Source organism: Acinonyx jubatus, chromosome C1 (genome assembly GCF_027475565.1).
Source record: "Acinonyx jubatus isolate Ajub_Pintada_27869175 chromosome C1, VMU_Ajub_asm_v1.0, whole genome shotgun sequence".
In the NCBI taxonomy this organism is placed as follows: domain Eukaryota; kingdom Metazoa; phylum Chordata; class Mammalia; order Carnivora; family Felidae; genus Acinonyx; species Acinonyx jubatus.
The window spans coordinates 83,841,410-83,864,209 of NC_069381.1; the positions used below are offsets into that span (position 1 = coordinate 83,841,410).

Here is a 22,800-nt window from a genome sequence, read left to right on the forward strand (position 1 = left end):
ACTTTTAAAAAGTAAACAGACAAACTCATGAATTTTTATATTCAGATCCTAGACTCTGCATCTAGAATTCAGGTTCAAATTTGATATTAAAATAATATAAGAAAAAATGGTTATTCCAATATATGCTAACACTCTAAATAATAGTAATAACAATTTAGTGGAGGAGAAACAGGAACAATTTACAATGATTTAATTCAGAGCTTCCTTGTTATGGCAAATAAGAGGACTAGCATCAAAAATCTCAGCTCCACAATTTGACGGTACAAAAATGCTCAGTCATCTTGTTAGAATGCGCTATGACAGTGTATTTCAAAAGGGAGTTAAACATCATGCGTCTAGATTAAATGGGAACTGTATCCAAACACCTCTCATTTCTTCTACTCTACCGACACTTCTGGCCATCCAGGGTGTGGCGGGTTTTCCCACATTAAGCAATTCTGCAATTCTCAGTGGACACCAAGCACAAGTCCTACTTTGCAATTCCATTCTGACACAATCTACCTGAAGGTAGTGTCCAATCCTACAAGTTAGGGGCTCAGTCCCACAAGACTGTTTACTTCAGAGGCCAACCACAAGGTCCAGGTTCCCAATGAAGGAGACTAAAGGTTCCCATGACCCTCTCCTCAAGTTTGATAATGTACCAGGATGGCTCACAGAACTCAGGAAAACAGGTTTCTTACTAGATTGCCAGTGTATTATTACCCGATGAAACCCAGAAACAGGTGGAAGAGGTGCACAGGGAGGGTATGTGGGCAGGGCAGGTGTGTGGAGCTTCCATGCCCTCTCTAAGGCACCATCCTTCTAGCACCTCCATGTGTTCAGCAACCTGGGAGCTCTCTGAACCCCATACGTTTGGGATTTTTTATGAAGCCTTCATGGAGGCATGATGGATTAATGACTCAATTTTTAGCCCCTTGCTCATCTCTGGAAAATGGAGAGTGGGGGGCAGAAAGTTCCCAGTTTCTAATCATGGCTTGGTCTTTCTGGTGACCTGCCCCCATGGACGGCCCAACCATTAGAGTAAAAGGCATTCCTATCACTCAGGAAATTACAAGGGATTTAGGAGCTCTGTATCAGGAACTGGGGTCAAAGTCCAAATATTAGCAGGAACCACAGCAGAAACCAATACACATTTCTTATTATTTCACAGCAACTTAAAGAAAAGTCACAGTAGAACGGAAAAAACAAACCAGTACGAAACTTGCATTTTGGTCTCTGCTCTCCCCTTTAGTCCATCATGTTTGCTGAAGAACTTAACTGTCTCTCTTGTATACCTTCAACTATACAGGGACTGAATTCTGAGGTCTCTTCTAGCTCTGTATGAATGCTATAATCCCATGACTCTGAATAAACCTTTCTATAATCAGAGATTATAAACCTGGTGTAGAGATACCATAAAAGCTCCGGTGAGAACTAATGCCTTTTATGTGAATATATGGGAAGATTCCTCTTAGGAAGCTCAGGTCCAGACTGACTATTTACCCCCCTGAGGCAGCTTTAAAATAAATAAACATTAAGACTAAGTAAACTAGAGCTAGTGCAAATAAAAAATCTAATTGTATGGTCAAAAGTGTAACATTCATAATAATGCAATCAAGTATAATTATATATTGCAAAATGTAGAAGGAAAACAAAATGAGACAGTACATAAAGAGTACAAGTGCTTTACTTAGTCTTCCTCATGAGAACAAAGAGTTATAAAAAGACAAAAAGAGAAGGAAAAGAAAAAAGGAACTAATATTTACAGAATTTCTATTAAGTGCAAGGCAGTTAGAAACCTTAAAATCATTACATTGTTTAATTCTCATAATAATACTAAGAGCTGGATATTATTACTTCTCATTTTATAGATGAAGAAACTGAGACTTTGAGAATTAAGTAGCTTGTCTAAAGTCACACAGAAAGTAGGCGAGACAGGATTCAGACCCGAGTTTGTTCTTTTAACTGTAATAACCTGCCGTAAGACACTTTTCATTATTTTCACTTCTGAACTAATAAGTCTCATTTATCAGAATTTCTTTCAGTAAAACCTAATGTTATTAATATGCACTACCCTTTACAAGATATGTTTTCTCAGCCACAGTTCTTTTGAACCCAAGGGCCTAAACGGAATTCTAGCTGATGAGTTTGCAAAAGAGCTTCTGTCGTTCAGCACATAGAATCCCCCAGTACTCACTGGCCTTAGTGAAATCAGATCTAGGAGTTACATCACCATTTCAAGATTCTGCTCCAAATCTTGTCTAAATTTAGCTTAAGCTTTAATGTTCCTCTCCGTGTTTGATATTTGGCTGTACAGACTACAGAATGTCATAACCACACCTCGAACATGCAGGGTGTTGCACTCCCTTTATCCTGACCCATAAGTCATAATGTGGCAATAAAGACTTCCTTCATATTTCCTGCAGAGGTCCCAAAAATTCACTGCCACAACCCGGCACAGCTACTTCTCTGCATACTTCAGCAAGTACAAACCACAATTTCCAAAGACACTGTTCTTTTAGCTTGCATCTGGTGAAACCATGAAAAGGTTACTTACTGATTTGGTTAAATGGGATACAGGAGGTAATGTTGACAAAGGTGCTACTGTAGCTTCAGGTGTTGTAAAAGGCGATGCATTGGGCTGTGAAATTACAGGGCCAGGAATCTTCACCCAGTAGATTTTATACTTCTCAACAACTGTGACTCTGAAATGCAGTACTAATGAGATCAAACAGAACCCTAATTGTGGCCCATTATAATTGAATCAAAAAAAAAAAAAGATAAAAAGAAAAGAAGTAAACTTGGGACACACAACTTAATACTACCCAACAGTACCACCAATTTTGTCTAAGACAAATCTCTAATGACTCTTCTACCTCATTACTAAATGAACTTTTACTGCCCTTGTTCTCTTGCTTACTCTTGATCTTTCTTCTCTTCTCTCCTCCTCGTCTGCCCTTTGGGCATACTCCCAGCAGTCCATGAGTGCCAGATAAGGACTAAAACGCACAGACTTCTATTCCCTGACATATAAAGAACATACTACTGCTACTTATTTCATAGTGTGCTGTTCAAATTATCCCACAGGGCATATGTAGCAGGCAGCTACAGCAAGAAGTCAGATAGAGGCTGCATAAGCAACACCAGATCTTATTAGCGTCACAGTCCTCTTCCACATTCCACACCACACACAGGTGCAAAGCTGTGTTTCTGTGTGCTAGCACTTGCATACACAGTGAAACAAAACATACAGACATGTCAGGAGACTAATTCTCCTTAAAATATACATCTGTAGGGGCACTGAGTGGCTCACTCCCTTAAGCATCCGACTTCAGCTCAGCTCATGATCCCAGGGTTCGTGAGTTTGAGCCCCACATTGGGCTCTCTGCTGTCAGCACAGAGCCCACTTCAGATCCTCTGTATCCTTCTCTCTCTCTCTTTCTCTCTCTCTCTCTCTCTCAAAAATAAACATTAAAAAAATTTTTTTTGATAAAAAAACATATATATGTCTCTAACACCACTCAGTTATCATTAAACTGTTTTTATGACATTCCACTTCCCCTTGCACAGAGGATTAAGGGAAATGGACTTCTAATCCTACTGAATTTCATAATTCTGAGGGCATGAACAGTCTTACTAATCTAATATGCAGGTTATAACACTACAAAAAAGTCATCCAAATTTTAGGAATTTTTTCATACTATCATATTAAGATAAGAACAAATCTAAAAAAATGTATTAGTCCATACACCATATATGAACTCAAGTAAATATTAACTAACGCCTCTTAACATGAAGGCACCACAATATTTAATTCACTCAACAGATATGTATTAAGCACCTATTAGGTGTTAGGTCTTGGGCTCGGTGGAAAAATCAAATGAAAAGCAAAACAGACCAAGGTGGTGTCATTCTACACCAAACCACTCCTATACAGGTAAATGTCCAATAGGTATCAAAAATGACACAGACCATTATTTCAATTTGACTAGTTGCAGATTTGTAAGCTCTCCCACTCACAGAAACTTTATGTGATTCGGAGAATTGCTTGGAGCATTCCAGTAGACTTTAATTTTTGTTTTCTTGGATGGATTTGTGTGACTCACAGCATATCCCTGAAACAAAATGGAAAAGAACTACCATTCACTCACTCCGTAGTTGAGCATACTGAAACTACTGTCATTTTGCAAAGTAATCTGTCATGGCATGATGCTGGCATTCTGATAAATACGGTTTTATTTAGAACAGAGACTCAGGTACTCAACAAATACATGTTGGTTAGTCAACACCAGATTAGCAGCTGGCTCTGTATATAAATTAGAGTCAGCAGAAATTTAAGAACTGAAAAGAGTTACGAATACTGGGTATGTCAATGCTATATAGAGTCTGCTCATTATTTAATTTATATTATAAATTAAAACTCCTTCCATTAACAGATACAAAGAAAATCCAAAAAATTCATCAAAAGAAAAAATTTCTGCCTCCACACATATAGCATTATATTTCAGTAATTCCTTTCCCTTGAACAATCTCATTTCCCACTTTCATTCACCTGGCAAATTCCTACTCATTCATTGAGGCCTGACATAGAGATGACCTCCTCCAAGAACCTCTCTCTCAATTCCCTCCAGCCTGTGTGTGACACACCCCGCTATGCTTCTCACCCATCCTGTGTATGCTTCTAATTTAAGTCACCACAATGTTCTACTTATGTGTCTGTCCTATATTCCTCATGTTCTCCTTATGTATCATACATCACATGTCCATATGTTCTACTTATGTGTAAGGCTTTCAGCTCTTCAAAGAACAGAAGTAAGTCTTGTTCGTTACCATATCCCTTGCACCAGGATAGTTTCTGGCATAATAAATGTTTATTAAATCAATGAATGAATGACAAAAATGATACCTCTGTCCCATTCTAGCATCCTATCTTCAATATTAACACCCTTTAAAATCAATATAATAAGAGTCAATATTATATAAAATATCAAAAGCTATAAACCCTTCAAGCTACTGCCTTTTCTCGGATGCTGATGTGTAAACACATATTGCAAACAGGAAAATTAGGGGGAAAGCTTGATCACTGTGAATCTATTTAGATGGCTGCAAAACATGGGTAATGTCATTATCTCAGAACCCTTAGCTTATAATGAAAAGATCCATGGAAACTAACAAATCAGTTTCAAACATAACACAAACCTGTACATCCTCACAGGTCAGAAGCTGCGACACTTGACTGTCAATCAATGTGAAGGAGCCAATAGGAGGGCCACTCAAATCCTCAGCATTACGTGCTTCTAAAAGAAAGCCTCTAAATGGTAGCCCTGACAAAGTAACTTGAGAAACAAACAAAAAAATAGTTTACGATAACGTTTAGCAACATCCCCAAATGAAAACTGTTTAGAGGAGGCATCTCATAGTTAGAATCTAGCATATGTATACAAAACTACTCCAGGAAAGAAAATGGTATAAATAATCCCATAGACAAAGAAGGTCTAAACTATGTTCCACAGGACATTCACTCAGTGAGATGTTAATAGCCATTCCAATTCTACGGGGAAAAAAAGCTAAGTGATGGTCAGGGAGGTGTCCATGGAGCCAAATTAGTTCAAAAAATGCTGAATGAAAGTAAATATTTATTTGTTTACTAAAAACCCCCAAGGCCTTTAACATCCTACTATACAGTATGAAACTCTCAGTATATACAACATACAGTGTTCCAAACTGATTTTTCCATACACTGTTTTTGTCAGAGTTCATTAATATTTTGTATTTCTGGAGTTGCATAAAATAGTTTGCAAAACACTATTATAGATACACTTTTGACAATCAGCCTACCTTTCACCCAAAGAATCAGAAAAACATAAGAATTTACACTATACCAAGAAGAATAAGGGTTTATTATACCTTAAACCAGATAAAATAAACTTTATTTTCCTCTTCTATTGTGTTAATAGTATTGGTTAAAAAAGATACATATTAACTAACGATAAAAATGTATTTAAAACCTATTCTACTTAGTCTGACCTCGGCTCAAGTCATGATCTCGCAGTTTGTGAGTTCGAGCCCTGTGTCAGGCTCTGTGCTGACAGCTCAGAGCCTGGAGCCTGCTTTGGATTCTGTGTCTCCCTCTCTCTCTGCCCCTTCCCCACTCGCACTCTGTCTCTAAAAAATAAATAAACATTTAAAAAAAAATTTTTGAAACCTATTCTGCTTAGGGAGTAGATTTACTACTTAAGTAATACAGTCATCTATAGTATTTAAACACAAAATGAGAAGTGTAAGATGATGGTATCTTATGGAAACAGGTGAATAGATTTAAATGAAACTGTATAAATCCAACAGCAATAAAGATTCAATGTACAGGAAAAGAGGGAAACTCAAAATGCAAAATAGTTAATTCCAACACAGTACCTTCAATCTGGTCTCCTGGTCTGAATGTCATCTGACTCACTGAAACGTTGTGAACAGGGTCAGAACGTGCAGTATGACTGTGTTCAGGAACCATTCCATGGCATGACTTTCCTACTTTTCCGCTGGGATAATTAGCCACAGAACTAACGTGCAACACAAGTATGAATGCACCAAAGGTAAATCCAGGAACTGCCATCTCAAAAAAAAAAAAAAAAAGAAAAATTAAAAGCACATTATTTTTATACATAATTAAAATATAAAGCTTTCATATGACAGAATATTAATCCCAGAAAACTTGCTTTCAACAGACAGCTAACCATATTCTCAAAAATACATAATAAAAAGAATGTGATATCTGAAGTCTGACCTAGATTTGAATCTCGGCTCTACCAATCACCAATGATGAGACTTTAACCAAATCACTCAAGCCTTCATTTCCTTCCCTGAAAAATTAGGAAACTAACACCCACCTTACAAGTTGTTTTAATAAAATGAAGATACAAACTAAAGTCTGACAAGGAAGATATTTAAATAAATGTTAGCTTTCATTAGCATGATTTTCGCTAAAAGCAAAAGGTTCTATTTCACCTTATCCCAGGAAGCTTAAAGAACAAATAGGAAATGTTTCTTCTGGATTTAAATACCGTCACCTAAATAAATATCTGGTATGACTTCTCTCAACTTCCCATTACATTAATCATGATGACAGGGTGGATAATTTAATTTGTAATACTGAAAACTGAGGATAACAGAGAACCAATCACAAGAAACAATATTTCTATTACCTTTAGCCCAGGCACTTCTGAATTAAGAAACACAATTGTCAGTCCAAGTAATTTTCTTCTCTCATCCAGTACCTGCCTCTTACCATCTGCCTAATAGAAAACCAGCTACTATATGTCAGTCCCACCCTCTGGTAGCCTACATCAACCACTTCAATTGGTGCTTATATTCAGAACCTGCCAATCACAGCAAATAACAAGGCTTGAGGAAGATGGCAGGGACATGTTACACAGCAGTAAAGTCAGCCGATGAACAGACCCCAAGAAGCAGTTCATTCTCCGTACAAATAGATTGGACAAAATAAAAGCTCCCTTAGAATCACTAGAATAAATGACCCTCTTATAGTCATGTAAATTACAATCCCCACATTGGACCAGAACTAAACTACAGAATTCCTGCTAGACACCAGAAATTATGCCGGGGGCTACACATTTCAACCAGCTCTGCACCTTACAGCAGTAGCCACCAAGTAGATAGCATAGGGTCTAATAGTACTATATACCCCTATCTTTCATCAAACATCAAGCTAGGTAGAGTTTCTCCCATTTAAAAATAAGAAGAACAAGTAAATCAAGAGCTTCTGAAAAAATATCTATAAGAGAAACAGAAAATTTCTCTATACAGTCATAAGAAAAGCATAACTTTGAAAATGGTTGATTACTATAAGAAACAATATTTAGGAAAACAACTGTCTTAAACATACACAGTGATATATATCAATTATTTCTCAATAAAACTGGGGTAGAGGAAGAAAAGGAAGACTGAAGAGTGGAGAAGAAGGAATCTGTCTATTCAAACGTGACTTTCAGGTGCCTTTGTTAGAGGCAGACCTGCTTTTAGGACCACGCAAGATTTGCTGGAGAGGATCAAGGTCATAGTTTTAACCACGTGAGTGTGGCCAATTATCATGAAGATTAAATGCAGTAATGTGCTACCCAACTAAAGGATGGTATAAGGGAAAAGTCAGCCCAGTTTAGCAAATACTCATTTGGCACTGACCTCCTGTCAGGTGAAAATGGAAACAAGACATAATTTCTAGTCTCTGCTTTGCACTGCATAGCTGAATAACGTCAACCCAGTTATATAATCTCTGCTTCTTCATTTGTGAGATATAGTAGATAAACCAGAATAAATTCAGGATCGCCTTCATGCCTAACATTATGATGTTAGAAAGCAAAGTGGGAGTACCTGGGTGGCTCAGTCGGTTAAGCATCCCACTTCAGATCAGGTCATGATATCACTGTGAGTTTGAGCCTCGCGATCGGCTCTGCGCTGACAGTGCAGAGCCTGCTTGGGATTCTCTCTCTCTCTCTCTCTCTCTCTCTCTCTCTCTCTCTGCCACTACCCCGCTTACTCTATCTCAAAATAAATAAAAACTTAAATTAAAAAAAAATTTTTTTAAATAAAGAAAAAGAAAACAAAGTGGGAAAGGATACCAGGAATTAGCAGAGCAAGAAGTATAAGCCAGGAAGGGGAAGTGACTAAGCATCACCACCTGTCATTCATTAGGAAAATATAACAAATCCAGTCAGGAAGGGAAGTAAACCAGCAATTTCTTTGTTCTTGGTCAGATGCTGACTATTCAAGGTGCAGCTCTATTGTCATTACAATGGCTAATGATGATTTTCCAGTTACGATTTAAGGAACAGCCTTTTTTCAAAGTAATACTTTAATTCATTAGCCAACCAATGCCAACAGATTGCCTAGTTATGAAAGGAAATAAGGAGTTATTCATGGAGACATTTAAGTTAAAATTACGTAATGTGGATAATGAACTATTATGAGGTCTTCCTTCAAGCATTGAAAGAACTCCCACCAATTTTGTATTATTTTTAAAGTTTTACATATTCCCAATCCACAGTGGGTACAATATAGAAAATAAAACAAAAAGATATCATAACTTGCATTCATCCCATGACAAAGATAGACCTATTAGTTAAAGAATTAAAAGAAAAGTTATCCTGATTCTAACTTAAATATTCCCAAACCTGATGAAAGATGCATAGTTTTCTTTCTTGCCTGAAAAACAAGCAATTAGTAAAAAGGTATGATGACTGCTTGTACCATGTTCTACATACATCTCACACAACAGCAAAAAATCAAAACAAATGTATTCTTTATTATTTAAATACCAAATGATTGTACTGGCATGAATATTTAATTATTATTGTGATTGTGGACCACAGAGGCAAGTGATATTTATCAAGACAATATATTTAATGACAGCAAAGTAAAATTCAGATAAAATGAGAATTCAATTGAAAAATACTTAGATGTAAGAAAGTCATTAGAATAAGGAGTCTATGTTAATTAAGAATTTTTTTCAAATAAATTGGTCATTAAATGTCTTTTTATGTGTCACTCCAAGAATATGTGAGAAAGAAGAAATGGAGAAAAGCATACCTGTTAAAACCAAGTCGGATGATTAAGCTGGCAAGTAACTAATCAAGTCTAGTTATACTGCAATCAAGCTCTAGCTCTCACTGTTAGTCATTCATTTTATGTTGGGTTTTTTGTTGTTTTTTTTTTTTTTTTTTTTGAGAGAGAGGGAGAGACAGAGTGTGAGTGAGGAGGGGCAGAGAGAGAGGGAGACAAAGAATCTGAAGTAGGCTCCAGCTCTGAGGTATCAACACAGAGCCTGAGAGGGGGCTGGAACTCATGAACTACGAGGTCATGACCTAAGCTGAAGTCAGACGTTTGACTGAGCCACCCAGGCACCCCTACTCATTCATTTTAAATTAAGGCATCAAAAAGTTCAAAAGTTAACATGCACACAAAAAATTGTGGGAACTCAGCCCAGTAAACCCAATCTACATCACCCAAGATATGAGTATGAGCACAGAGTGAGAGTCTTAATTAATTCACAGGTATGAGGTAACAAGGTTTTCCTAATTATGAAGAATGAGTTGTAAAAAAAAAAAAAAAAAAAAAAAGCAAAAACTTAACCAGAAGGGTTTACTATAAAATATTTAAATAATTTGGAAAAGGTTGTGTGGTTTTTTTGTTTTGTTTTGCTATATACAGTGGATTTTATTTAATTTTTTACCACATTCACAGTAAGTATTTTTTACATTATGACCCAACAAACATTTCAAGAGACATTATTTACCTTTACCACATGGGATAAACTTGTATATCTCCTTCTTTTTTTGAAAGAGAGAGACGGGTAGGGGGGCAGGGAGAAAGAGAATCCCAAGCAGGCTCCACACCTTTAGGAAGGAGACCAAGGCAGGACTCAGTCTCATGAATGGGGGTTGATCTCACAAACTGTGAGATCATGACCTGAGCCAAAATCAAGTCAGATGCTTAACCGACCAAGTCACCCAAATGCCCGTAAACTCATATATTTTCTATTCCTTCCTCTTTTTTATGTTGGTTTTATGTATCCTACTGAATCGTTATTGCACAACCTACTAATGGATCTTAACCTGCAGTTTGAAAAATACTATTTTACAGCATATCCTTGACCATTAAGTTTCAGCCTTGAATCAAGCTCTAAATCAGGAATATCAAGGATTTCACATAAAAAGGAGAGTTCTCAGAACTAAAGAAAAAAATAATAATAAGCCAAGCAATAAGGAGAATTTGGGACACAGGAGATGGGTTCAATGAAAATGTCTTATTCTCTCTTATTCCATTTGTGACCTAAACAAAAACTCTAAACATGGCTAATAGCATTCTCATGGTGACCTTCTGTATGAGGAAAACAAATTTTAATTAATCATAACAGAAAAACACTGCAATCCCTAAAGCATTTACACACCACTTTCAGAATTTCCATCAACCACGTTATACAATGTGCCAAGTATATCATTACTTCATACTCAACACAGTTTTCATTTTATTTCATTACTAGAATTCCAATGACACTATTTTCTTTTACTTTGTTACAAGTGTAAAATATTTCAATTAATTTATAAGTTAAGCATGCTTTTGCTTCTAGGCTTTTGGCCTTGAAACAGAACCAGCAATTATAATATTGCTTCTCTTAGAAAATGGAATTGAAATTCCAAACCAAATTGGAAATTAATTTTAGGATACAGCACATTTGTAACATCAGCATTTCAGGTAGGATCAAGGGGAAACCTGATAGGTTCTTAGACTAGGGCTAGAGGTAGAGAGAGGTGGAAACAGAGTGTCAGAGTTAGGTAGAAAGACTTTTAGAAAAATAGGTAGAACCATAAGAAGGATAAGGAGATTGATTCAGTCAAGTAAGTTAAGACTAAGCACAAGAGATACACAGAAAACAATGAAATTTCTATGACATAAAGAAAAGGATTACATTTCTACTACACAGGAGGGAGGAAAGGGGACAGAGCACCAAGAAGGAGAAAAGAAAAAGAAACAAATGTTTAGTGTGAACCTGGAAGATACTACATCTAATGCAATCCTTACAATCAGCAGATAGTATCTTCACTTTAGAGACAAAAAAACTTGAGGCCAGAGAATGTACCCTAAATCATATACACTTTGAGGATTAGAACCTAAATCTAGGGGCAACATCCATATTCTCTCTTCACTCTGCACAGCTGCTCCCTCCTTGGAGAAACAAGCATGTAGGAAGTAAACAAATCCAGCAAGGATGCAAATTTCACAATGAACAATGTGAGAGTGGGGGCATACTGTGACAAAGGTGAAATCTAAATTAGCCTAATTCAGAATGTTAAGTGGTGCCTGGCTGGCTCAGCCAGTGGAGCATGTAACTCTTGATCTTGCAGTCATAAATTCAAGCTCCACATTGGACACAGAGTTTACTTAAAAATAAAAAAGTTAAAAAATAAAAAAAATTAAGAAACAGAATGTCGAGTCTACTCTATGAGCCAAAGAAGCAATGTAGAGGTCTCTTTCGTAGAACTAAAGCTCCTGAAAGAATGGATGGTAAAACAACTAGTTCGATGCCTAAAAACACTAAGTTGTCAATAAATGGTAACTGCCACTATTTATTAGCACCATTCAATTTCCTTATCACTAGTATGTGCTAATTTCTTCCAAACACTGCTGTGACTAGACAAGTGAAATTTTCATATATTTCTTTCAACTGCATTTAATTTGTTCAAGCCTTCTGAAATGTTTCAGAAAATGTTCTCTCCTTCTTTCCAGCAATTTAACTTTACCTTCATAGAAAACTTCCACACCAAAAATTAAATTGACTTTGATAGCAGAATCTCAAATTATAGAGAAATTGAAAATAGGTCAAGTATTTCCACTTCCTCAGATAAAAATGTTTCAGACTCCATTTGCACAGCAGGAAGCAAAGAGAAAAACAGATTTTTTTAAATTAACAATTGGAGTTATGACATTTTCAGAGATGGTTCTAAAAAACAAAGAGTCATTAAAAATGGCACACTGAACACCAATTTGAGATCTGTCAGGTCTAACAACTTAAGATGGTTGAAAAGAATTATGACAAAGAATTTAGAGTTTAAGTAACAGCAAGAAAAAGTAAAGGGAAAGGTAGGAAAGAAACCACAGAAGAAAAAGTAATAGGGAACTCTACAGTTTAATCCTGATTCCCCTAATCACAACATCATCAACAAGGGATTTTTCCATCATCTTTATTCATCTCTGGAAAAAAAGATTGGAAGCAAATACCTTACTACATGATACAGAGTTTTCATCTGGATCATTCCACATGGCACTCGCAATAACCCTGTCCTCAACACAAAATTAGGTACAACGTGGAATGGTCCCTTCTCTAAAGATGTAAAACTAATAGATGAAACAAAAGTAAATGTCACTAATCTAGTATTTAAATGATGTAATTTATTGAATGCCAATTCCATTCTAGTTATCACAGTAGGTGGGTCACATAAATGAACTCTAATCCTTGGAAGAAACATATCAAGAACTTTTTGTTGTACAGAAACTGAAACTCACGGAGGTTATAAAAAACTACCGTCTCAGATCACACAAGGTAGAATAGGAAAAAAAAAATGCATTTCATTATAGAAATTTAGAGGTATGGGAGAAAATAAGAATAGAAGAGCTAACAATTGCCAGGGGCTTACAACATGTCAGGAATCATGTCAGGTACTTAGCATGCCTTCCTCAAAGCAACGCAGGAAGGTATGAGGGGTATTATTGTCCCCACATTGTAAAATAGGGCACTGATTAAGACATTTGTCAGAGTTGCAGCAAATGAGTGATGTAAAGTACGGTCTCTGATCTGGCTTCTGAGGTTTTAACCAATAAGCCATCCATAGATTCAGATCAGACCTTTAAGGCTGACATGGTAGGTAAACAATGGAGGAAAAGGGGTTCAAAATGAGCACAATTTGAATGGGAGCAATAAAAGAACCAAAGGTAGAAAGAAAAAAGTGATCGTGGACTTTTGAGGGACATTAGACCTATTTACATCCAAGGTCAAATGTTAGAAATAGTCATTGTAAAAAATATTGTTAAGTCTGGTTCCTCTCCATGCCTCATACATGAATATATCCATTCCCAAGACTTTTTACCTTGGCCCCCCACATTTCTCTGCAAGCTCATCACTTCCATGGCCTCAATTTTTATCACTAGGATGTTTCTCAAATCTTCCAATTACCCCCACTCTACATCTCCTCAATGCTTTGATTCATACTTCCAACTGTATATAGATTTCTGTTTGGATGACAATAAGCTCAACTGGTCTGCAATGAAATTCGTCATTTTTTCCTCCAGACTAGTTTTTGCATCTGACTTCCCTATTCTGATGGAGGCCTGGCAACACATTTCTAGTCACTAAGACTTCACACCCCATATTCTCAAGATTTGACGCCAAACACTCTTTTGGACCCCAATTTCCAAGCAAGCTTTGCAGATTCTTCCTCCACCCTTCCACTCTCCTACATCTTCTTTCCTACTCTTCTGCATCTCTCTTTGACTTTCTCTCTATTATATTATATCTGTCTGCTACTTTCCATTCCGCCATCACCAAAGCACAAAGCCTTCATCACCTGTCACCAAATTAATGAAACACTCTCAATTGCCCTCCTTGTTTCTGTATCGCCATTCTGATTGTCCTAAACAACACCACAAGATCATTTTCCCAAAGCACAACCCAATTTCAAGGATTTTATTCTCCCATGCTCTAGTGACAAGGTACCACGTATACTTATTCCAGGAAGAAGCAACACTCTTTCTTTCTCCCCATGTCCTGCCTTCTAACTGGGACCTATTTCATCTGCCAAATTCCTCCTCATGTGAAAGTTACATATATTTTACATGGGAAAGAATAAGATACAAAAATCTCTGTACACTATACCTTTTATGTAAAAAAAAAAAAAAAAATTCATTGCCTATCATTTCATGGAAAATCCAAAAGACATTATTTCCAGTATCAACACGGATATAGAAAAATGAGCACACTCATACACAATGAAGAGTGTAAACTGTCACAATATTTTTGGAGGAAATTTGACAGTATCCTACTAAGCTATGTTTAACCTCTGACCTAGGAATTTCAATTCCAGGAATTATCCTACAGAAAAACTCGCACAATTACGCTAAAATTATTTGGAAAACGGCAAAAATCTAGGTGGTTACAAAAATGAACTATGCTACATCCAAACTATAGAATACTTCATACTCACTTAAAAGAATGAAATAGAATAGTCAATGACAAATATAACAGCCAATAATTACTGTGTGCTTTATGGGAGCTAGGCATTCCTTTAAGTGCTTGCAAGTATCAACTCCTTTCACAAAAACCCTAAGACATGAATCTGCATGTACTTAAGTGGAAACATGCTCATGCCACACCGAGGAATGAAAACAAGCAGATTGCAAAATGATATTTAGTATACTGAAAGATGTATCACTTAAAAGTTAAAGGGAAAAGGAAAAAAAAAAAACTTCTATTCCACACTTTAACCTTTCTCAATAGTGGTTATCACCAGGAGAGTGTTTTCAATAGGGGAAGAGAAGTGGACTTCCTCTTTTTTAATCCTCTTTGTATTGTGCATATTTTTTTGAAAAGGGTGTTTATAACATAAAAATTACAAAAATATATAATATGAAAATATAATATATAATATAAAATAATTTAAAATTTTTAAAGCATGTAGTGCTTTAAATATAATAAAAAATTATAATTTGTAACTATAAAACATGGGATATATAAAGACTGTAAAGAAATACCAGAAAATTGTTTAGCTTTTTTCTTTTATCTATTTTCAAACATTCTATGTTATTTTTACAGTTTTTGCCTGGTTTTGTTTTGGTAAATAAAACCTCGTCCCCTCTTTCAAGGCCCATTTGCAAAGCCATCAACTACTGTCTCCTATGATCCAGTGAACACTACGGACATTGAAATCACCATCGTTTGAAGAACCCAGCTGCCGGTTTTAACCCAGCAGGCACCACCTTAGTGACCGTGAGCGAATTATTTAACCTTGCCAGGCTTTAGTTTTCTCATTTTACTAGAAAAAATGCAACCAACATCAAGGTGCTTTGTGAAGATTAAATAAAGTAATACGTATGAAACGTCTCGCACAGTGGCCACCATAAACCAGGTCTTCCATTAAAACCTCCTTCTTTCCATGGGGTCTTGCCTATTTCTGCCAACCTCAAGTCACTGTTCTCTTTTCGGAACCTCCAGAAGCTTTGATTTTGCTGATAAAAAAATTTATCACCCCTGCCCCAACTGGTGACTTGTCCTATGGCCAGAGGTGTCCCGCGTGTTGATCTCCTGTCACACTGTGTACCCTGAAAACAGCACTTGTACAGTGTGATTTCCAGAGAATCGGACATTACCTAAATAGACACGTGTGAAACAGAAGCTACAGCTGGCCAAAAGAATCAACATGTTGGGTTATTAAACAACTTACTAGAACTCATCCCTTCAAACAAAACCATCCTCTAAAAAGTCTAGCTCATTGTTTTCAATAAATCAATAAACCAAAATTTAGCCTCCATCTCTGTACAGTACTCAAATCTTTACACTTTTTCTCTTAATTCGGAATTAAAAGAAATTACCTGAAGCTCAAAAGTTCAGCTCTGTAAAGAAATATCCCTGGATAATGTATTTACAAATTGAAAAATCTCCTTTGCCCCTAGGCGAGCACTGACAAGATACAAAAAGGGGGGAGGGGGGCGGGGCGGGGCAGAGGTAACACCTTGCCACCCTTAGAGCCTTTCTTAAATTCTAAAGGCACACCAGGGGTCGGGGGAGCTAAAATTTCTAGTTTAAAACACACTTTAAAAACGAAGTAAGGCTCTGAATAATCTGCATACAGGTAATTATCCCATTAGGTTTAAATATAAAAGGGAGTTCCGACAGTTTCAACTTTTCAAAAAAGAAGAAAGAAAGAAAACACGTGTGCATGAATACAGTCCAAGCTTTTCAGGATCCCAAGCACGACTCTACTTACAATCTCCCTTTTCTGGGATTAAAGCTCGTTAGTCAAAGTCACGGGACATATTACTAACCTAACTCGTTTGTGCACCCTCATTAACTCAATACAAGTCCAGAACATAACTTGTTAAAGCGTTCATTCTGCGTCGCCGACTGCCCCCATGATCCATGGCGCCTGCTCTCCAGTACTGTTGCCTTAGCTGGCTTCAATTTTTAAAAGCTTTGCGGAGAGCTCTGACTTAGAACAGAAGGCGACACTTACCTTGAGAAGCGAAGGCAGCCTAGCCAACTTCCGGTTTTGTTACAATTTGTATCTCACTTCAGCAGCTGGGTGGAGCTAGCTCACCCAGTAACCAGAAAGTTTCCCAAGCTAAACTAAGCTGTAAAACTTGATTTGCAAGACGAGAAATAATTTTTGGACTCCATTTCTGAGAATTAAGGGTTCTGTTTTACATCTAAGAACACTTTTGGCCAAGTAATAGTTATTTCATTGAGAAAATTATGTATTTGCCTTTAACTACAAAACCATTTGAAAATACCTGTTCCATATACTCTAAGACAAACAAAAGAACCTAGTTATGCCTAGGTAGGGTTGCCAAGTTTAGCAAATTAAAATATAGGATGCCTGCTTAAACTCAATTTCAGATAAACAACCAATATAAATATTGTTCTATGCAGTTTGGGGTAAGTAATTATACTAAAAAATGATTCATTGTTTTTCTGAAATACAAATTTACTCTATTTTTTCTGGCAACCCCATCTAAGCCATAACAGTAATTAGCAAACTATTTCAACTAACTACAAAAGGTGCAGAGAATCAGACTGCATAGAACTGAAACCTTGGAAAGTGTAAATGACATAATGCAAAAGAATTATTTTATTTTGCAAAATTCACTCTGAAACTTAGGGGTTCCATTTTCATTTCTTTTTAAGCATTTAATCTTTGTTTTGCATAAGATTTTTTTTTTGAAAAAGAAAATTTTTAGGGCTAGGAAAAAACAATGAATCTGAAAATATTAAACATTCCAGCACAGACTATGACTCACAAGTGCAGACTGGAAAATAAATGGTGTCATATGCACCTTAACCTGTGATCACTGGTTGGCAATCAACACGACTAAAATCTCTAAAACCATTTTAAGTGGAGAGAGGGGAAAGAACACGATCACTTTAATCTTTCTCCTTAAGAACTACTCACAATTACCAAAAACCCTCTTTACAGGATTTTAGATAGACACTTTCAATAAAGATGCCACAGAGCTGGTTTTCTATCCTAAAGCTGCATGGAATATGAACAGAAGCACACTCAGTCAAGTCAAGTTTCAGTCCTTCCATATAAAGCTTCAGGCGATGACATAGCTTTCTGCAGTTATACTTAAACCTTTTCCAGAAATAGTCCCTGGGGGACACTCTGCATGCCAAAAGCATGATTTAAAAAATTTATAAAACAAGTAATTCTTAGAATATATTATCATAATCTTTTATCCTAAAGCGCTCTTAAACAGATGAACCTGGGGGGGGGGGGGGGAGAAAAAGGGGCAAACCAGGAAACAGACTGAGGGTTACCAGAGGGAAGGTGGGCAGGGGGATGGGTGAAATAGGTAATGGGGATTAAGGCGGGCACTTGTGATGAGCACAGGGTGTTGTATGGAAGTGTTGAATCACTAAATTCTACACCTGAAACTAATATTACATCGTATGTTAACTAACTGGAACTTAAAGAAAAACATGAAGAAGAAAAATAAACAGTAGTGGGAGGAACTGAATAGCGAGGCTTGGCTCTATCTAAAAGCACCCTTTTGCAGGCTATCATTTCCCCCCAAAGTCCCCAGCTACAATTCCCCTTATCACTCCCTGCCAGCAGTTCACCTCTAGCCAGCTTTTTCTTCATTAGCTACTTGTTAGCTGTCACAAAAGGAACCAAATTTAGTAAGATGTTCAATGGAGCTTGGACTCTGAGTTGACACTATCCTATTGGATCCCATTCTCATGCCTCTAAATTGGCGGTTCTCAAAATTTTCAGTCCAGACTCCTTTACAACTTTTTAAAAATCATTGTGGACCCCAAAGAGATATTTGTTTATATAGGTGATATCTATCAATATCTATATGTATTAAAATTTTTAAGTGAGAAATATTTAAATACCCACAAATTCATTTTTAAATAACAAAACAAACTCACTAAATATTAATATAGTTTGTTTTTTTTTTTTTTTTTTTTTTTACCAGTGCCTTTCTGACTGCTTTCCAAAAAGAAGAGTTTAGTGAGTGGAGTCGTATTGTTTAATTTTTGCAAATCTCTTTAGTGCCTGGCTTAACAGAAGACTGCTGGAGTCTCATATCTTCTTCTGTATTCAGTCTGTTGCAGTATCTTACAACACATCGTGTAGCCACTGGAAAACTCCAGGGTATACTCATGAAAGACTGAGAATGAATAAGGCAAATAAAGTACAGCAAGAATGAGAATTAGCATTTACTGAGCACTCATTTTGACCAAAGCACACGTATCATCCTAAGTCTCACAAGAACTGTAGGTGAAAGGTATTATAGTATTACAGACATTCTACTGCTGAGAATGTTAAGGACATGCTTGGCTAAGTAAATTGCCCAAAACCAGGCAGAGAAAAGTGGCAAGGCAGGGTTCTAAGCCACAGCTACTAGCTCTCTGCCCTGAGCCTCACTGCCAAATCTGAATGATGTCTGATGGACCAAACATAAACTTGCCTTTCCTATTATACTCAGCATTTCATAAAACACAGGATTCACGCAGAACATCCCCAATTGATTAGACCCTGCTTCAAATCAATAAATCCAAAACCCACCATCTAAAATGGACCCATTATCACGTGGCCTTTAATTTTGTCAATCTTATCCAAATTCGTCCTCTCTTTATCTCCACTGCCATCACTTTTCCTCTGTTTTTGTTACCTCAAAAGTAAAAATGAGGGGTTACAACCAAAACCATACATTCTCTAAGTTCTGCCAAATTGTGAAAGCAGGTTTCTGATGACTAGAAAGAGACACATAATGGTCCAGAAAAAGACTAATTTTTCAGAATGAGAATTAACGAAATTATCACAATTATTCAACAAGTATTTATCAAACACTTAATATATGGCAAATACTGTGCTAGGCACTACCCTATGTTTGTACAAAGTGGCTCTATGTCTAATATATTGTGATTTCTTAGGTGGGTAATAAAGAAAGAACAAAAGAAAGAAAGGGGTGGGGGAGAGAAGGAAGGAAGGAAGGGAGGGAGGGAGGGAGGGAGGGAGGGAAGGAGGAAGGAAGAAAAAAAGGAAGGGGCATAATTACTTGATAAACCCACATTTCTGTAGACATGCAGTTCTCATTGCTTTCCAGATGTCATTGGATTAAGAATCTTGAGAAAAAAAGATTATCCTGGGTTATCCAGGTGTGCCCTAACTGCAATCATAAGTATCCTTAAAAGAAGAAGCAGAGGAGATTACACACAAAGGAAGACAATGTGACCATGGAGGTAAACATTGGGGTGATGCAGCCACAGGCCAAAGAATGCCTGTAGCCACCAGAAGCAGGAAGACAGCAGGAAAAGATTCTCAACTAGAGCTTCTGGAGGAAGTGGTTCTGCCAATACCTTGACTTTGGCCCAGTGCTACTGATTTTGGACTTCTGGCTTCTGGAACTGTAAGAGAATAAATTTGTGTGGTCATTTGTTATAGCAGCTGCAGGAAACAATCAACTCCTCTTTCCAGTTTCTCCTGTATTTTTATCAAGCAGTGGTACCCATTCTCTTCAACACTCAAGCAAAACCTAGAGATGACTTTCAACTTTTTGTCTCTTTCATATTTTATAGCTCAGAGTTTTTCAGTTTGGAGCCACAATCCATTTATTAATGGATTATAAAATCTTTAGTGGGTAACAATCAGAAAAATGTTAATAAAATAGCATAGAAAAAAACAGAGTGCATTACATATGATAAGGGTAAATAAATGCTGTTTCATGAGGCTATTCGGATTACATCTGTGAGTAGAAATGTCCTGAGTTTCTTATTTCTTACTGTGGGCAGTAGCCCAAAATGTTGAAACCAATTGCTTTTAATATCTCCCCAGGTCAATTATCATCTCCTCCTTTCTGAACACTCACATGTAGGCCTTCGTACTTATTTATTCTAAGCAGAGGAACATGGTGGTCTGGAATCAGACCACCCAGGATTTGAAGATCAGCTCCACCACTAAACTTTGTGATCTAGACCTCTATCATAAATGAAGATCATAATACTTTCCTCATAATAGTGTGAGAATTAGCTGAGATAAAATTGCTTAGTTCAATGTCTAAACATAAAAATTGTTCAGGGCTCTGGGTGGCTCAGTCAGTTAAGCATCTGACTTCAGCTGGGGTCATGATCTCACAGTTTGTGGGTTGAGCCCCCCCTTCAGGCTCTGTGCTCACGGCTCAGAACCCAGGGTCTGCTTCAGATTCTGTGTCTCCCTCTCTCTCTCTGCCCCTCCCCCACTCACACTCTGCTCTCTCTCTCAAAAATAAACATTAAAAAAAAATTTTAATAGTTCAATAAAATATGTGCACTATAATGATCTATGCTCAAATTCTCTGGACCATAGTAGTAACCTTCTTACTAATCTATCCTGCTTCCTCTCTCATGACCTTCATGAATCCTGCTGACAATAGTCCAACATTAGATCAATCTTCCTAAAGAATCGCTTTTATCAATAATGTTGTGTGACGTACCATTGCTTATAGAGTTAAATCCATACTCTTTCAGACATTCAAAGCACTCTGAAAAAATAAAACCGGTTGGGGGGCACCAGGGTGGCTCAACTGGCTAGGCCTCTGACTTCAGCTCAGGTCGTGATCTCACGGTCCGGTCCGTGAGTTCGAGCCCCTCATCAGGCTCTGTGCTGACACCTCGGAGCTTGGACACTGGAGCCTGCTTCAGATTCTGTGTCTCCCTCTCTCTCTGCCCCTCCCCTACTCATACTCTGTCTCTGTCTTTCAAAAGAAAAATGTTTTTTAATAAATAAAAAAACAAAAATAATAAAAATAAAGCACTCTGTCACCAGGCCACACCTTCATTGCTTTCCCACCAGGTACTGCTGATTAAATCACCCCATTAAATGCAAAGACTCATTCTTATGTTTCCACATTTGCTAATGCTGTTCCCTTATCTCATTTCTTTCCAAGTATTAAACACCACACATTCTTCAAGGTTTAGAAAAAGTCCCAATTCATCCATGAAACTTTTCTGATAATCAGAACTAATATAAGTTCCTCCATTATAAAACGGTTATATGGCCAAGCAAAACTGTCATAGTCTCTGAAGTCTGGCCCACTTTGGTTGAAATCCCAGCTCTGCTCTTTAATAGCTGTTCAACTTCAGGCAAGTTACTTAACCCCCTAATCTCACTTTCTTCATTTGCATAAAGAAGGTAATGATACAGAAGTAGGGTTTTTGTGATGTTTTCATGAAATAATATCTCATCACACTGACACCAGAATGATCTTGAAAACCTGCTCATGACATTACTTTTACTGTCTTATGTTAGAGTGAAGAAATACACATTACCTAAGATGCCATTGACACACTCAAGCAGCCATCACCATTGCTTATAAAACTCTTCACTGCTAAACTGGACATGGCCTCAGATCCTTCCCAATACACTACACCAAGTGGTCAATACCAATGGATGAAAATCCACACTAACTATAAGCAGTCACTGAGATAGGGACTATGTCATTACTTTCAATTCCTTTTTTTAGGAACTAAAAAAATCTAGGTTAAATATCTCACCTTAATTTAATGGTAGAAAGATGGATACTAGAAAGCTTATCCCTTTCCAAACTTGATTTGAATTTCAGTTCATTTTAAGGGCAGAGTATTGATTATAATGAAAGCATGGAAGACATTCTTTATTCTCTTTAATTACATTATTTTCTTTTATAGCATTTTAATTTACTCTAAGACAATATTAATGCTCTGTAATTATGTGCCAGAGATGGTACCACTGATCAAAGTAAAATATTAAAAGTTTGATTCAGCTTTATCAAATCATTAATAGAATCTCTGTTAATCATCTAGAGACACGATATAAAGATAAAAGTCTTGGTAATTACAATCAGTGGCTTCTACTATTTTCTATCAATTAGGGTTATACTATATTCAAGTTTCTACCATACCTGTTATTAAATCAATTAAAGCAAATAAGAAAAGAAACTAAGAAGGAACCAAGGAAAGGAAGAATATAGCATCTATCAAGTAATAACCTAGTCCTATTCAGTAATAAATTAGTTGTT

The 22,800-nt window shown here is 36.8% G+C and overlaps 1 protein-coding gene across 6 annotated transcripts in view; it reads right to left on the reverse strand.

The window, feature by feature from the left end:
- Nucleotides 1–22,800, reverse strand: part of FRRS1 (ferric chelate reductase 1) — a 103,722-nt gene that overhangs the window by 29,392 nt on the left and 51,530 nt on the right. For 4 of the 6 annotated variants that reach the window (XM_027058511.2, XM_027058512.2, XM_053214507.1 and 1 more), the window contains 4 exons: nt 6,394–6,589; nt 5,179–5,315; nt 4,000–4,094; nt 2,537–2,684 (listed from right to left, as the gene is read on the reverse strand). In XM_027058511.2, the coding sequence (XP_026914312.1) occupies nt 2,537–2,684; nt 4,000–4,094; nt 5,179–5,315; nt 6,394–6,589 (576 nt within the window). Of the gene's footprint in view, nt 1–2,536; nt 2,685–3,999; nt 4,095–5,178; nt 5,316–6,393; nt 6,590–16,772; nt 17,157–20,125; nt 20,194–22,800 lie in introns of those variants that run through there. The other 2 variants (XM_027058513.2, XM_015073832.3) reach the window with 2 other exon arrangements.